General features: G+C 26.0%; 2 protein-coding genes across 2 annotated transcripts; both read right to left on the bottom strand.

Annotated features, from left to right (window-relative positions):
* Positions 1-1,174: 1,174 nt before the first annotated feature.
* On the bottom strand, positions 1,175-9,069 carry OCT59_006580 (uncharacterized protein; the record flags this gene model as incomplete). The annotated part of the gene is made up of 29 exons (XM_066141345.1): positions 1,175-1,251; positions 1,331-1,408; positions 1,475-1,574; positions 1,650-1,686; positions 1,764-1,879; positions 1,955-2,089; positions 2,168-2,261; positions 2,336-3,237; positions 3,319-3,444; positions 3,523-3,714; positions 3,776-3,871; positions 3,950-4,022; positions 4,122-4,173; positions 4,245-4,319; positions 4,379-4,409; positions 4,478-5,280; positions 5,356-5,761; positions 5,858-6,080; positions 6,163-6,370; positions 6,451-6,482; positions 6,548-7,157; positions 7,237-7,292; positions 7,372-7,714; positions 7,801-7,873; positions 7,949-8,129; positions 8,199-8,384; positions 8,450-8,642; positions 8,729-8,875; positions 9,027-9,069. 29 exons carry the CDS (start codon positions 9,067-9,069, stop codon positions 1,175-1,177), a joined length of 5,688 nt encoding a protein of 1,895 aa, XP_065998141.1.
* A 3,614-nt stretch (positions 9,070-12,683) lies between these two features.
* OCT59_006579 (uncharacterized protein) lies at positions 12,684-18,299 on the bottom strand (the record flags this gene model as incomplete). The annotated part of the gene is made up of 21 exons (XM_066141344.1): positions 12,684-12,706; positions 12,797-12,892; positions 12,967-12,976; positions 13,045-13,081; positions 13,157-13,263; positions 13,339-13,473; positions 13,563-13,656; positions 13,734-14,632; positions 14,716-14,841; positions 14,919-15,110; positions 15,173-15,268; positions 15,340-15,432; positions 15,534-15,586; positions 15,655-15,729; positions 15,789-15,819; positions 15,894-16,687; positions 16,782-17,175; positions 17,271-17,493; positions 17,572-17,785; positions 17,867-17,898; positions 17,959-18,299. 21 exons carry the CDS (start codon positions 18,297-18,299, stop codon positions 12,684-12,686), a joined length of 4,065 nt encoding a protein of 1,354 aa, XP_065998140.1.
* Positions 18,300-18,306: the final 7 nt, after the last annotated feature.

Raw genomic sequence — 18,306 nt, 5'->3', positions numbered from 1 at the left:
AAAATATACTTATGTATTTTTTTAAAATATACTTAAAATATACTTATATATTTTAAAATATACCTAAAATGTACTTAAAATTTTTAAATGTACTTATAATATACTTAAAATTGCAATTTTAAGTATATTTAAAGTATAAAATTTTATACTTAAATTACATTTAAAATATACTTAGTTGCAATTTAAATATAATTTAAGTATAATTTAAGTGCAAAATTTTATACTTTAAATATACTTAAAATTGCAATTTTAAGTATATTTTAAGTATATTTTAAAAATGTTAAGTATATTTTAGGTATATTTTAAAAATATATAAGTACATTTTAAGTATATTTTAAAGAAATTTTTTTTCATAGGGTAATAGAATAGATTATATAATTTTTATTTAGAAATTTAGACTAGATTGAACTTAGTTATAGAGGGTATTATAATTTATATTTTCTGGGTGTTTAAAATTATGTAATCAAATGTATTTTGTTGCTTAATTAATAAACGCGTTACTATTTTTTTTTTTAAAAAAAATTACTAATGTAGTTTTATATCGATAATCACAACCAGTGATCACATTATTACTACGCCATGAGTCGGTTCAGATTTCAAAAGATTGCGTATAGTTTAGACAAGTAATAAACTGGCGGGCATTATACAGAAACGCCATTTCACTTTCCGGTCATGTGAGAGGCTTGGTAGATCGATCACCTGAAATGCCGACAATTTGTAATTATTTTTCGCATGTATAAATAAAATTTTCTTAGCAAAAACGGTTCTCTCGGGGAACGATCGGTCGAAATAATCTACTATAAGCGGATGGGATCATCGGCATAGTTAATTAATTCAATTCTCTTACTATACTGTAAGTACTGAATGCGTAGAAAATTCAAACCTTTTTTTTTAAAAACAAAAAAATAAAGGAAAAAATTTATTAAAAAAAAGATACATATTGGCATAGAACTAACAGAAATATCATTCGTGCGTATAAATAAATATCAAATTTCTAATTCTTATGGGGCCAATACAGAATATAATACAGTCTGCTTCCTGAAATAGTGTAATAATAACATAGTAAATCAATTCATAAAAATACAAAATGAATTAAAAAGTCTTTTTCTTCTTTTTTTTGAAATTAAAAGCTAATAAAATTAATTTAGACGAAAACTTGGTATTCATTTATAGTTCATTTTAAATTGAGACAAGTAATTGTATGTCTATCGTTATCAAATTCTGCAAAATCTTGTTGCTCTGGATAAGGATCTAGGAAATTAGAGAAATGGGAATGTACTTATTATATGTAAACAAAGATTTATAATTTTTATAAATACTTTATAAATACCTTTGAAGCCTGTTCTCTCCCAGAAAAGTTTATGAGAAATAAAATCTTTTGGTCTATCGGGATTAGGTTGAATTTGTTCTATAATTTTTATTGTCATTAATGAAAAATATCGTTTAATAGAAAAAAATAATAGGTATAACTTACCATCAATATGTTTTATATCATGTCTTTGATTTTCCGATTTACATATTACTTCGTCTTGACAATAATCAATGTGACGATGCCTACCTAAATTTTTACAATGCTAATAATATCGAAAAAAAAAATTGATAGAATTTTAATAACTAAATAAGCACTTGTAAACAAAATTAATATATACCATGTTACAAAGAGTAAATTTCCTCTGCCCATCAACTCTTAATATATAAAATTATAATATCATAAGTTAGTTAAGGTTCAAATCTTAGTTTAATATGCCTAATATATACAATACCTTGTGTATTCCGATATATTGTCTTCATCGTCTTCGGAAAATTTAATTTGCATCATATTACTATCAAAACCGTGTCTTGTATTATGAAGTTGTTCATGACCATAAGGTAATGTACACTAATTATAAATCATTAAATTTAAATTTTTATTTATAAATTAAATAAAATTTTTAAGAAAATATACTATTCATACAAAATATCCACAGAATTGACATTGTGCTTCACAAAAATGAAACCCATTTTCATTATGTGTATGTTTTCCGATATGTTTAGATTCATTCGGAGGAATTTTTTTACTACATCTTAATCTTTCACTTAATTGAATATACTAATCATAAGTTAGGAGTTAATACATTTTGTCATACTATTTATATTCAATAATGTTATACAGTATATTAGATTATACCTTTGTAAACGGTTCTTGAAGTTGTTTTTTCGGTTCAATTACTACTTTACATATACCATCGTCTTCGCATAATTCATGACAATGATGTTCATTCCTTTCAATTATTAAAAATTTAACAAACAAAATAAGTATAACTGATAACGTAAAGTAGATCACAACAATACGTACCCACAAAAATGGTCAACATATAAAAAGCCAGAATAGGAATGAAAGTGATCATTGCTTTGACATTTCCTTTGGCAATTTAGAATAGAACATTGAATTGGACAAGTTCCATTTTCACAACGGTGAGAGCTATGAGGTTTTTCATACGATTTGATGCATTTATTTGGACAACGATAATCTCCCTTTACGGTATGGGTTGATAATGAGCAACTTACTCCACAATAATGCCGTGTTGATTGGCATAAATGCTTGCCATCAGGGTGTCCTATTTCTTTTGAGCAAACTTCCTGACAATTACGCTTACCAATTAGATCACATGGTTCATTACATAAATGCTTTATTTTTTTACAAATGTGTTTGCCTTCATGTCCAGCCTTATGAATACATTTAGGAATTAGTTTTTTGTTGTGTGCTTCGACAAATTGGCATGGAAAATTACATTTATGATTTGTTAAACAATCATGATCATCTTCATGGTTGAAATTTTTTATGCATTTTAAATGACATTGTTGGCATGTTAATCCACATAAGGTCCATAATAGAGCTAATTTATCAAGTTTTTGTTCCATTTCATATTTTCCATTGATGACATTACTATTATCTTGTGGCAATTTAGCAGTATTTTGTGCATACCATTTTCGAACACGTGATATCCGACGCTCAATTATATAATTTAAGAATTTACCAAAATTTTCATACCACTTGATTTCATCGGACGTTTCTTCTTGTGACTGCACTATTTCATCAAAATATTCTCTTAAATCTTCAGAAAGTTGGACAAATGACACATATTCATCATATAAATGAATATTGGCATCTGGTAATAATTCAGTAGAATCAAAATTGTTTAAAATATCAGATAAGTCAGTTTTTGGATCTTCAATTGGTTTTCCAGTATCATGATCCTATTGAATGAAAAAAATTTAGAAAGTTTCATAAAAACCTATATATTTAAATATAAATAAAAGAATCATTTTTTTTTTTACCAAAAGAAGTTTAGTGACAGAATCTTTTCGTTCTAAACCATAAGAAATAGCAGTTGGGAGTAACTTTTTTAATGTTGCAATACGAATCTGTATGAGGCTTTCATCTAATGAGTCCCAGTCACATATCTACATTCAAACATAAAATTATTTTTTCTTTTTTAACTAGAATATTTAGTTGCATTTCACTAAATAATATATACAAACCTTTAATTTAGCCATAATTACTTTTATATCTTGTAAGAAAGTTATAGCATTTTCATATTTTACTTTTTGCTTTTCTAACTTTTTGTTAACAAATGATAACTTTTTAAACCATGCAATATCACCAAAAACAGGCCAAGGTATAATATCCAATCCACTTCCATACATTTTTGTAATAAAATTATCTTCACCTTCCTAAAACATTCAATTCTTAGTGTTTTTTTAAATAAATAAACTAACAAAAATTTTCAATTACCTCTGAAACTAATCGATCAAATTTTGATTGAAACACTCTAATAATATCATCTCTATCTACTTTAGGCACGTCTTTAATGATAACACAAAGTCTTGCCTGAAAATTAACAATGATTAATAAACAATGATTACTTAATATTATAGTTTAAAGATTTGTTTGTAATAATGAATTTACCTGAAATATCTTTGGATCAGACTCAAATAACTTTGCGCCATCTTGAAATTTTTGAAACATCGTTGATATATCTCTATTTATGGTAAATTGATTCTTTTGGAATTAAATAATTTATTATTCGTATTAGTAACATGTAAAACATAAGTAGGACAGTAAAACAGGAAATATTTACTTTAAAAGAATAAGATTTGAGACAACTGTATTAAAGAGTGCTAAAAACATATCTAAAGAAAAAAAATGTTTATTAATTGATAAATAAAAAAGATAAATTGTAAGATATATATACGGTATATACCCTCTTGTGGAGTTCTTTCAAGAGATTTTAATCCTTCAAAGTCGAGCGCAACATAGATATATTCTTGTGTATTTACTATTGAATAAAGAAAGTTAATAAAATTTTTTAATGCAGCAAAGAATATTAAAAATTACCTAATGACATCCATACGCCTTCGGTACAGTGCTAAAGACAAGTTAGTTAACTTCTTCAGAATTAACCAAAAGACTAAAGATATAAATAAATAATTATACCATTGCTGATCCATCAAATGTAGTTCCAACGAGGTGGTTTAACATAAATGATTTTCCACATGATTGTTCGCCCATGCTTGAAACAACTTTTACTTTTTTGCTACCAAAATGCTTGAAAATTCCTTCATACCACCCAAAAGATATGTTTTTTGATATAATATCTAGATGATGACCATCTTTAAGTTCTATTAGATAATTTTCATTCGAAGATAATCCATCTTTAAGTGGCTGAAATAAATTATTTCTTGTTATAGCAATTTGTATAGGAATTAGACAACAAAGTTGAATAATCCACTCTCCTAATTGATATTCTGATGAAAATTTCTTCTGAAAATTCGTATCTTCAACATCAAGTTCCTTGAAAGTAATAACTGATGCAGAAAACTTTTTTAACATTGATGTAGGTTTATTTGTATAATACTTCAAGTTATCGAACATTCCGGTGATATATTCATTAAATTTTTCGCCGTAATCTTCAATATTATTATCTTCAATGTCAAGAACTATTTTTAAACTAAGAGGACGATTTTGTTTAGGATCGATACAGCTATCAATTGGATATTTTTCAAACATTAGTTTATAGACATTAACAAGATCATTTAGTTTTGTTCTCTGAGACGCAAGTGACTTTTTTTGCATGCATTTTTGGAAACGAAATTGAGCTTGTTCAAGAGTAATTTTGACTAATAAAGAATTCAAACGCCCATTCTGTAAATCGAGCGAGATCAAATGAGTTTGTCGATTATTGATACAAGAAATTTGAAGAAATTCCAAGGATTTAAAGTTTAATGGCAAATCAATAACTGAAAATGAAAAAGTAAATATTAATGATTACAATATAAAATTCTAATAATAATAAAAATAAAATTTTAAATTACCTTTACCAGCAGAAACAAAATTTTTGGAAAAATAAACGTAAACACGATTTATTTCCTTAATATCATTATTATAGTCGCGTTGCTCAATATTATCAGTGGAAATAATTGAATTGAATTCATCAGGTTTTTCTTTTGCAAATGCCATAATACAAGAACCATCGGTAGAACTTAAAACATTTACTAAATTACGTGGAAAATTACAAAATGCTGGTCGAAATTGTAAATTCATAAGATTAAAAATACGTGCTCTTCCACTATTCTCAACAAAGCACAGTTCCTCAGTATCTTTGATGAATAGAAAATATTTAATGTTCGGTATAATATTATTATACCATTGCAATAATTGAATATTTGCATTGCGCGCATATAACCTTGATCGATTATCATAAAAAGAAAATATATCAAGCTGATATTATGTTTTTTTTCAAAAGAAAAAAAAAAGGATTTTAGACAAAAAATTGCGTCAAAAAAATGAATAAAACCAGGCATCTTTATTAAATACCTTAACTTCTTTTGTATTATATATAGCGAGCAACCCTTTTGGTTCATTAATTGCAATAATAAAATTTTCATCTGTATTCAATATTTTAAACGATTTAATAGTCGAATGCGATTTAAAATTTTGTGCCATTTGTTGCGCAGTGTCAAAGAATATTTCAATTCTTCGCATTTTTTTATTGTAAAGAATAAGAAGAAATTTATGGTTATCGAATTGAGATATTTTTCTGTAATTTTAAAAAATATATTAAATTTTATTCTCCTACAGTAAAAAGATTTTAAGTCACAAAAAATTATCAATATTCTTACTTAATATCGTATTCTTGAGGATCAATGCGAAATGAAATACCATATTGGTTCATATTAGAACATAAAATTGGATATGGAACATATGACTCATTTTCTTGAACATGAAGCCCTTCTTCTTCTTTTAACGATGTTTCATAAAAAGTTATCTGCAGTTGGTTTGGTTGAGGCTCCTCAATATCATATTCAATTGTGAAATACATATATTGTTCTATATTTTCAGAAAAGAAAAAATTATTATAAGACCTGGTTCACTAAAAATATTTAAAAAAAAATAAATAAATAATTTACTTTTTACACTTAATACAATTAATCGCATAGAACTACAAAATCGTAATTATTTATTAGTTAATATAAATCAGGAATAGGTTCAAAAAAAAAAACTCACCCATCTTTATATTTAGTTTCTATTTCATTACATATTTTTTCAAACATATTTTTCTCAATTATTTTCTTTTCTTCTTCATATTCTCGCTTTAATTTATCTTCTAATTGTATGTTTCGAATATTTAGCAGAATTTCATGAAAATTATTAGGTAAATCATCTTTTTTCCACCTATGATATTCTTTAATGAAATTATTTATAATTTTTTCTTTAATATCATTATATCCTTCAAATAATTTAAATTTTACGAGTTCTTGAATAAATTCTTCATCTGGCTTTTCATTGGCCATTCGTTTTGCCCTAGTGATATTCGAAATTTTAAAAACACCAATTATAGCATTCCATCTGGATTTTGATTGCTGTGCTTCCGGTGTATATTTGTCAAACAATTTTTCTAAATTAGTTTCATCATCAGTGAACATTTTATAAAAAGTTTTTATTGATTTTTTCTTTTCATCGTCGTTTTCTTCTGCTTCATGCAACTTATCCTCAATAACGATACATGTTAAATTATATCTTTTTTTCATTTTTCTCCATTTTTTTGAGTTGATTTTAATTTTTTCTTCGATTTGAGTTTCTATTCCGGGATATCTTTTTCGAATTCTTTCGAAATCTATACAAATAGGCATATATTATAAATACTAATGGCTTTTTTTGTGCTTATTTTACTTAATAATATATTTTAATCATACCGCTTATATTTGTTTGTGATAAATCATTATCATGCATAATATATTTATCAAAATGACTATATATGTGAAAAAACATATTTAACAACATGAATATATATAGCAAATTAAGTTTAAAAGCGAATATTTATAGAATACCTTTCAAAAGCACGTAGTTTTCTTGATGCTACTTGTTGAATGATTTTGATATCTTCAGAGATAGCTTGATCTGTCCTCATTTTAATTCGCATTCTAGCAGCAGATAATGCGTCATGCAGTGGAATTAAAAGTTCATCCATTTTTAATCCGTGTATGACAAATAATTCCAATGCATTTATATCCATTTCAACACGATCAATATGTAAATAACGATCTTGCAATTTAGTTTTGAGGTCAATCGGAAACTGTTCTGCAGAAACATACGAAGTGATATTATTTGAATGTAAAGTTTCCTTTATCAGTTGTCGAGTGACGAATGATTGGTTTGTAGTAGATTCAACAACTAAAATAAAATAGTTTTATTTAACGTTTAATAATACTAGTAAGATAAACTCAGCTTAAGTCAATATAGATTTTATAATATTGTACTTAGTGGATATAATGGGACATCATCTTCCATTTGATTATTAATTTCGGTCTTGATTTTATGAGATAAATTCACCTTTATACATAATAAATTTATTAAGATTATTGGCTTAATTAAATAAATAGGGAACATTTATAAATGACACAAAACCTTAAACCCGTTATCAATTTTAAACTCCTCTTTTTCTTGACGTTTTTTTACTTCAAACTCACATTGTGGTTCGTCATCTTCGTCTGAGTTATTATCAGGATTCTCTAAATTTAGATCAAAGTCTTCTAAGTCTTTGTCGCTCATAAAACACATTTGATGATCTGTAAGTTTCGTTAAGTATCTAATATAAAAAATTCTAAAATAAGATAAAATCCAAACTTTTAATGTAAGAAAAAAAAATAAACAGCACCTTTGTAAATTAATCATATTCCTTTTAATCTGGGAAGAAATATTCGGAACATTTTCATAGCATCCAATCTCGGGCCAATAAATAAGTAAACCCAAATTGGCTTTCATTATTAATAAATAAATTCCCGGACGTAACGAAGGTTTGTTCGTATCATCAATTGATACGGAAGATGTAAACGAATCATACCTGTAATAAAAACTTGGATTAATTATTTTGCGTACTATAGTATTATTACATGTTATCATATTTACAATTGTTGATCAATTATGTTTTTATTTAACAAGAGTTTTGCTATTAAATTACGATTTCCATAACATCCAATAAGACGAAATGAGATTGAGTTCAATTCTGTATAATTAATTTCAGAAATAGATTTGAAACTCGATGGAACCATATCATTGCATAGTTTCTTTAAATATTCCTTGGAAATAATTATCTTGTCCACTTCAAGAAATTTAGTAATAGTAAAAGAATTAATAATCTTTACAAGATATTTTAACAATTGATTTTACAACTAAATTTACCAATACCGGTTGAATCATCATCGTTACATAAGTCCAACAATCGATACAATCCACTAATAGAATTAGTCAAATCGCTTGACTCCTCTTTGTATTTAGCTTGCTGTAGATATGTCGTCAAAGGATCGGAAGAGTCATTCGTGTCCTCCTGGACCTCTAACGAAAAAGTAAAAATATATCGAAGAAAGAGGTGATGTTATTTTGAATAATTCGAATGAATTGTACATTGTGATCATTGTTAATTTTATAAAGGATGCAGACAAGAAAAATTTATATATAAATAAATAAAAAAAAAATATTTATGTACCATTAGAATCGTTAGAAACTTGTCCAGAACCACGAATTTGCATGATACTTTACGAAAATTTCTAAACGATAAAGAAGATACTCGTATCGGTAATAAAACGATAAATGTTGCCCTATATGAGACTAGTATGAGACTAATATGAGCATGCATGTGAAAATTTGAAAGATCATCATTTATTCTAATAACTGATAAGTACTTTATGGTTAGGTTACGTCACGTCAATGGCGTCACATATCCACGTGACTTCGTAAACATAATTGTGTTTTTCAAGTTTTATTACGTACTACCTAACATTCTTACTCCTGATAGTAATATGGATTTACAACCTGTTGCGTTGCAACCAAGTTACGGTAACAAAATTTCCATATCTGAGTATATTAGATATACATGGGGTTTTATTCATTTATAGTGTAGATGGAGGGAAATACATAAATACAATTACAGTTTATATTATTATATTTACATTCTATATAATAAATACTTTGAAAGATTTCTTTATATACAATATTTTAGTTTTGATAATTGTCACGTACCTTGATACACTGATATGAAGTAGTTCTTGATAAAGCAACATACAGCTGCCATGTGGATTTAGTATTAACAATATTACACATTATATTTATAGAAAGAAGTATGACAGCAAAATTATATTATTAGTATTAATAATTATAATTATTAATAATTATACTAATTAAATGTATTATATTTATTATAATTTAAAAATTATAAATTTAAATAATAAAAAAAGAAACGGAAAAAAAGGCTAATCTGAATCACCGAACCAAACCTAAATGGTGAAAGAATGAAAAAAAAATTTTATTCGGTTTAAAAAAAACCAACTAAAAAAAGAAAGGGGGAAAAAAATTTTTGGTTTGGAAAAAAAATCAAACTGAAAAAAGAAAAGAGAAAATTTTTTTTCCAAAAAAAAAATGGCTTGAAAGAAACAAAAAATTTTGAAAAAAAGAACTGAAAAAATTCGGAAACAAGATTGGTTCGATAAAATGGAAAGTTTTTAAAAACAAAGAACCAAAAAATTAAGATCAATTCGAAAAAAAAGAAAATTAGAAAAACGAACCGAAAAAAAATTTAAAGAAATATTTAAAATTTGGATTAGCCAATCGAATTTGCACATGACCAACTACAATTTTCGGTAATGTGACTTTGTACTACTAATCTATTTTTCACCTTTTTTTATAGTTGTGAAAATAAAAAAACGCGTTTTTTTTATATTAAATACCTGATTGAAAATTTTTTTGCAACTTTGGGTGAACCTCAAGTTTTGAATGTTACCTTTCTATTTAATGCATTATAAATTTATCATTTTATCAATTAATGTATTAAATTATATGAATAATACGAAAATTTATTGTTAACTAAGTTTCTAAAATAATGAATAATTTATTCGCTTATTTTAACAAAAAACAAAAAATCCAACAATAAATTCAATAAATTTATAAAGTGAAAAGGATCATAAGAAATATTTTAGGTAAACGTTTCTTTATAATAAAATTCGTCAAGTCACATGGCGTTTCATTACACAATTCAAATTATTTATATGGAGACTATTCTAAACGTATAATAGATTCTACCGTGATATTTAAATGTTAGAAACTCATTAATAAAGCTTAATTCATAACATAACGTGTACAATACAGTATATCAAGTAATAGCGCTTCCAAAAAATAACAATATATGTGAAATTCCATTATGAAATTCACTTTGAATATACGCTAGAATAACTTTAAAACAATTCTTTCTTGAGTTGATAACCTACACAATTCAGCTGCTATAACATAAACTGAAGATCCAAGTAACAATTATTGATTATTTCACTTAAGTACATATACTGTACTTGGAAGTTGATTTTCATATAATATTTGGTAAATTAATTGAATCAAAACAGAAAAATCAAAATAAATATATTGGATAATATCAAATTTTTAGTGGCATTTTAGTTATATCTGTACTTATTGAAGCATAATAAAATTTTCTGCATAGAATCAAAATTTTATTATCCTTATAAAATTTTTATTGCATCATAATCGTTCAATATATAAACAAGAATTCCTCTTTAGCGATACTGGTTCATATTTTCTTAAAACTCTCAATAACGCTGGATGATGAATTTTGTGCACGATAAGATGATAAATCGATAAAGTTGGTATCAAAAGTCTACAATCAAAACCTTCTGACCAATCAAAACAATAAATTTGCGGTCACATGTAATAGGCTTTTTTTTTTTCTTAACTGAAACATGGAAGAAATTTACGATTATCAAATTGAAATAATATTGATTATTTTAAATTATAGATTATACTGGTTTAAATCTTAGACGTGTTGACTACACATGTTTACGACGTCGTTTACGATATTATTCCACTGAGTGACTGAGAATACTAAACGATAAGATCCCTACTACTTGAACATTTAAAATCATCGCCTGGCTGTCCTGCCATGTTTTCATAAAATAGATGATTGACTTCATTATGTTATACAGAACAGGCAAAAGTAATTTAAGTAGTACCAAAGTTGATAAACAAAGGTTCCCTTTATAACTTACTATTCTCTCTGTCTTTCAAATAACATATCGTTTGAACAAATTACATTCATGACAATGTTTTTTAGAAATCACTTAGCATAAATCTCATTATTACTGTAGTAATCGTGTTTACTAAAAAAATAAATATTTTAAGGGTGTACAGTATATCAAAAAATATACTGGTTTATGTCTTCTTAAACTCTCGATAACACTGACACTAAATAATATTGTGTATGAATTACTTCTAAATAATAATACCGTACTTTACTAAAAATGGCCAATTTTTTGAAATGATTTTGTAATAATTTTGAAATACTACAAAAATACATTTAATACATCAAAATGGTTTTATTGTATTTTTGTTATTATTTTGTAATTATATTGTATCTAGGTCTATAAAAATAACTCATAATAATATCACAATAATTTTTTAATATTTTTGTTATTATTTTATTATTATAATATAATTAACTTTGATATTATTTTAATATTTTAATCTCAAAAATACCTCAAATATATCTTAATATATTTTAAAAATTTTACAAAATAATTGCACAATTGTTTTGAAAGCCATCGTATCTAGGTCTATAAAAATATTTCAAAAAATTGGTTATTTTTAGTAAAGTATATGATACGAAATCTATACCGTAGTTTTTTTGTTTAACTAGTATACGAGGGGATGGTGTTGTAAACTCTTCTGACCAATCAAAATCAAGAAATTTGAAAGCATTCCCCGTTTTGCAGCGGAGTCATTCTTGCATTTTGTGCGGACGCGTAGAAAAAAAGTTAAACAATTCAACCATTAGGAAAAGTGAAGAAGAAAGAAATTTGTAAATTAAGTAAAAATTTTATAGATTACTCTTATAAAGCATTGAAGTATAAATGTAGAAAGCAAATTTCTAATTCCTATGAGACCAATACAAAATAAGCAGCAAATAGTATAATAATATAAAAAAATTCTAAATAAATAAAAAAAGCCTCATCCTTTTTTTTTTTTTGATATTTAAAGATTTAAAGCCGCAAATGAAATTAATTTAAGTGAAAACTTGGGTTTGAATAAAGAAGGTTAATATATATATATAATTCATTTTAGATTGAGACAAATAATTGTATGCCTATCATTGTTTTTCTGGATAAGGATCTAGGAAATTATAGAAATGGGGAGAAATGGGAATGTATTTATTACATATAAATAGAGATTTATAATTTTTCATAAATACTCTATAACTACCTTTGAAGCCTGTTCTCGTCTTATCAGGATTAGATTGAATTTGTTCCTCATTAATAAAAGATAGTGTTATTCCAGTCGGGAGGTAGGGAGGTGTACCTAAGAGGCCGTCACTGGTTGTCACTAGTATCACTAGTAAAAATTTCAACTGGAGAAAAGGCAATACTGTCTACTATGATTCCGCTAATATCGAAATTATAATATTAAAATTTAATAAATAAATAAGACCTTATAAACAAAATTATATATACCAAGTTACAAAGAGTAAATTTTCCTTGACCATCAACACTTAATATATAAATAACAAAAAAAAAGTCAGTTAAGGTTCAAATCTTAGTTTAATATGTCCAAAATATACAGTACCTTGTATATTCCGATGCATCGTCTTCAAAAACTTTAATTTTCGTATTAACATCAATACCGTGTCTTGTATTATGGTCATATTGTTCATGACCATAAGGTAAAATGCACTATTTATACATCATTAAATTTAAATTTATCATTACAAATTAAATAAATTTATTACAAAAATATTCTATACATACGAAATATCCACAGAAGTGACATTGTGCTTCACAAAAATGAAATCCATTATCATTATGTGTATGTTTACCGAGATGTTTAGATTTGTTCGGAGGAATTTTCTTATTACATCTTAATCTTTCACTTAATTGAATGTACTATTTTAAAAAATTATAATTAAAAGTTTAAGAGTTAATAAATTTACCACACTAGTAATCATTAATAACTTTATACATTGAAATTATACCTTTATAAACGCTCCTTGAAGTTGCTTTTTAGGTTCAATTACTATTTTACATACACCACCATCCTCGCATAACTCATGACACTGATGTTCATTCCTTTTAAATTTAAATATTTATAAATAAAATAAATAAATATAAATGATAACGAAAAAGAAGATTACAATAATACATACCCACAAAAATGATCAACATGTAAGTCAAAAAAAGTATGAAAATGATCACTTTGACATCTTTTCTCGCAATACGGAATTGGGCATTGAATTGGACAAGTCTCAATTTCACAGCTGTGTAATTCATGATGTTCTTCATGCGATTTAATACATTTATTTGGACAATGATAATCTCCATTTACAGTAACTGTTGATAATGAACAATTTTCTCCGCAATAATGACGTGTTGATTGACATAAATGTTCACCATCAAGATGCCCTATTTCTTTTGAGCAAACTTTCTGACAATTGCGCTTATCAATAAGATTACATGGCTCACCACATAAATGCTTTATTTTTCTACAAATATGTCTACCTTCATGTCCAGCTTTATGGCTACATTTCGGAATTAATTTTTTGTTGTGTACTTCGACAAATTGGCATGGAAAATTACATTTATGATTTGTTAAACAATCATGATCTTCTTCATGGTTGAAATTTTTCATGCATTTTAAGTGACATTGGTGGCATGCTAATCCACATAAAGTCCATAATAGAGTTAATTTATCAAGTTTTTGTTCCATTTCGTATTTTCCATAGATGACATTACTATTATCTTGTGGCAATTTAGCAGTGTTTTGTGCGTACCATTTTCGAACACGTGATATACGACGCTCAACAATATAATTCGAGAATTTAGCATAATTTTCAAACCACTTGTTTTCATCGGACATTTCTTCTCGTGATTGTACTATCTTTTCAAAGTGATCTCTTAAATCTTCAGAAAGTTGGGCAAAAGATTCATTTTCATCATATAAATGAATATCAGCATCTGGTAATAATTCAATAGATTCAACATCGTTTAACATATAGTCAGTGAAGTTAATTGTTGGATCTTCAATTGGTTTTCCGGAATCCCGATCCTGAATGGAATAAAATTTTTTTGGTTAAAAGGATTCATAAAATTTTATATTTTTCAAACATAAATAGGAGTAATTTTTATTACCATAAGTTGTTTGGTAACAGAATCTTTTTGTTCTAAACCATAAGAGATAGCAATGGGAAGTAACCTTTTGAATGTTGCAATACGTATCTGTATGAGACTTTCATCTAATGAACTCCAGTCACATATCTAAGTTTAAAACATAAATTATTATTTTGTTTTGATTAAAATATTCGACTTTTTTTTCATTAAACAAAGTTACAAACCTTTAATTTAGCCATAATTACTTTTATATTCTGTAAGAAAGTTATAGCATTTTCATATTTTACTTTTTGCTTTTCTAACTTTTTATTAATAATTGATAAGGTTTTAAACCATGCAATTTCACCAAAAACAGGCCAAGGTATAATATCCAATCCACCTCCATACATTCTTGTAATAAAATTATCTTCACCTTCCTAAAACTTTCAATTAGTTTTTTTTATAAAAAAAAAAATAAACAAACGAAAATGTTAATTACCTCTGCGATTAATTGATCAAATTTTGATTGAAACTCTCTAATGATACCATCTTTATCTACTTTAGGCACGTCTTTGATGATAACACAAAGTCTTGCCTGAAAAATCGATAATAATTATTAATAGGTAATGTTTTTTTTCGTATTATGATTAATTATAATCGTGATACCTGAAATAACTTTGGATCCGATTCATATAACTGTGCGCAATCTTGAAATTTCTGAAACATTGTCGATATATCTCTATTTATGATAAATTGATTCTTTTTGGAATTAAATAATTTATTATTCATATTAATAAAACATGTAAAACACTAAAACAAAAGCAGTAATAGTACAATATATATATATATTATATATTTACTTTAAAAAGAATAAGATTTGAGACAATTGTATTAAAAAGCGCTAAAAACATATCTAAAAATAAAAACCATGTTATTAATTGATAAACAAAAAGATAAATTGTAAGGTAGCAATATATATACCTTCTTGTGGAGTTCTTTCAAAAGATTTTAATCCTTCAAAGTCAAGCGCGACATAGATACTTTCTTGTGTGTTTACTATTAAATAAAAAGTTAACAAATTTATTTTTGATGCAGTAGAAAATATTAAGGATTACCTAATGACATCCATACGCCTTCGGTATAACGCTAAAGAAAAGTTACATAGTTAAATTTTTTTATAATAAACAAAAGATTTAAAAGGAATATCATATATCAATTACCGAACCATCAAATGTAGTTCCAACAAGATGATTTAACATAAATGATTTCCCACATAATTGTTCGCCCATGCTTGAAATAACTTTTACTTTTTTATTACCAAAATGCCTGAAAATTCCTTCATACCAACCAAAAGATATGTTTTTTGATATAATGTCTACATGATGACCGTCTTCAACTTCAATTGGATAATTTTCATTCGAAGATAATCCATCTTTAAGTGGCTGAAATAAATTGTTTCTTGTTACAGCAATTTGTATAGGAATTAAACAACAAAGTTGAATAATCCATTCCCCTAATTGATATTCTGATGAAAATTTCTTCCGAAAATTCGCATTGTCAACATCAAGATCCTGGAAAGTAATAACTGATGAAGAAAACTCTTTTAGCATTAACGCGGGTTTATTGGTGGAACGTTTCAAATTTTCAAACATTTTAGTGATATATTCTTCAAATTTTTTGCCGTAATCTTCAGCATCATCATCAATATCAAGAACTATTTTCAAACTAAGAGGACGATTTTGCTTAGGATCGATACAGTTATCAATTGGATATTTTTCAAACATTAATTTATAGGCATTGATAAGATCATTTGGATTTGTTCTCTGAAACGCAAGTGATTTTTTTCGCATACATTTTTGGAAACGAAGTTGAGCTTTTTCAAGAATAATTTTAACTAATAAAGATTTCAAACATCCATTCTGTAAATCGAATGTGATCAAATGAGTTTGTTGGTTATTGAAACAGGAAATTTGAAGAAACTCCAAGGATTTAAAGCTTAAAGGTAAATCAACAACTGGAATAAAAAATATATATAATAATTGTAATATAAATCTTAATATTGTAAAAATAAAATTTTAATTACAATATTAATATTAAATGTTGCAGACCTTTACTAACAGGACCTCCAAAAGTTTCGAAAAAATAAACATATGCACGATTTATTTCCTTAATATCATCATTATCGTGTTGCTCTTTATTATCAGTAGAAATAATCGAATCAGCTTCTTTCGTAAATGCCACAATACAAGAACCATCCGGAGAACTTAAAACATTTACTAGATTATAATAAGGAAAATTACAAACTGCTGGTCGGAATTGTAGATTTGCGAGATTAAAAACACGTGCTCGTCCACTATTCTCAACAAAGCATAGGTACTCAGTATCTTTGATGAATAGAAAATATTTAATGTTCGGTATACTATTATTATACCATTGCAATAATTTAATAGTACCACATCCATATAATCTTGATCGATTATCGTTAAAAGAAAATACAGCAAGCTATTATCAATATATATATAATATTTTAAAAAGTGGTTTTAGATAAATTACGTTAAAAAAATTAAATAAACTAGTGACTTTTAACAAATAAATACCTTAACCTCTACCGTATTATATATTGCGAGCAACCCCTTCGGTTCATTAATTGCAATAATAAAATTTTCATCTGTATTCAATATTTTAAATGGTTTAATAGTCGAATGTGATTCAAAATTTTGTGCCAATTGTTGCGCAGTATCAAAGAATATTTCGATTCTTTGCATTTTTTTATTGTAAAGCATAAGAAGAAATTTATGGTTATCGAATTGAGATATTTTTCTATAATTATAAAAATGATATTAGATATTATTACTCTTAAAAGATTTAATTTTGAATTATAATTTATTAATATCTTACTTAAAATCATAATTCTGAGGATCAATGCGAAATGAGATACCATATTCATTCATGTTAGAAAGTAAAATTGGACATGGACATGGAATATGGGACTCATTTTCTTGAATCTGAAACTTATCTTCTTCTTTTAATGATGTTTCATGAATAGTTATCTGCAGTTGTTTTGATTGAAGCTCTTCAATATCATATTCAACCATAAAGTAACCAAATGATTCTATAGTATTAAAAATTTATTTTATAACCTGATTCATTAAAAAGCTAAGTATATTCAAGTAAATATAAGAAAATAGATCACTTTTTACATTTAATACAATTAATCGCATAGAGCTACAAAAAGTGTAATTATTAGTTAATATAAATAAAGAATAGTTTCTAAAAAAAACTCACCCATCTTTATATTTAGTATCTATTTCATTACATATTTTGTCAAACATATTTTTTTCAATATTTTTTTTTTCCTCTTCATATATTCGCTTTAATTTATCTTTTAGTTGTTTATTATACCGAGTACTTTTCAAAATTTCTTGAGGTAAATCATCTTTTTTCCATTTATAGTATTCTTTAATAAAAGTATTAATAATCTTTTCTTTAATATCATCATATCCTTCAAATGATTCAAATTTAACGAGTTCTTGAATAAATTCTTCATCTGACTTAGCTTTGGTCTTTTGTTTTGCTTTATTGACGTTTGAATCATTGATGTTTGAATTACCAAAAATCCATCGCATTGCCTTA

Source organism: Rhizophagus irregularis, chromosome 14 (assembly GCF_026210795.1).
Source record: "Rhizophagus irregularis chromosome 14, complete sequence".
Lineage (NCBI taxonomy): Eukaryota > Fungi > Glomeromycota > Glomeromycetes > Glomerales > Glomeraceae > Rhizophagus > Rhizophagus irregularis.
The sequence above is the reverse complement of the archived record's forward strand: the minus strand, read 5'-3'. Positions and strand labels throughout refer to the sequence as shown.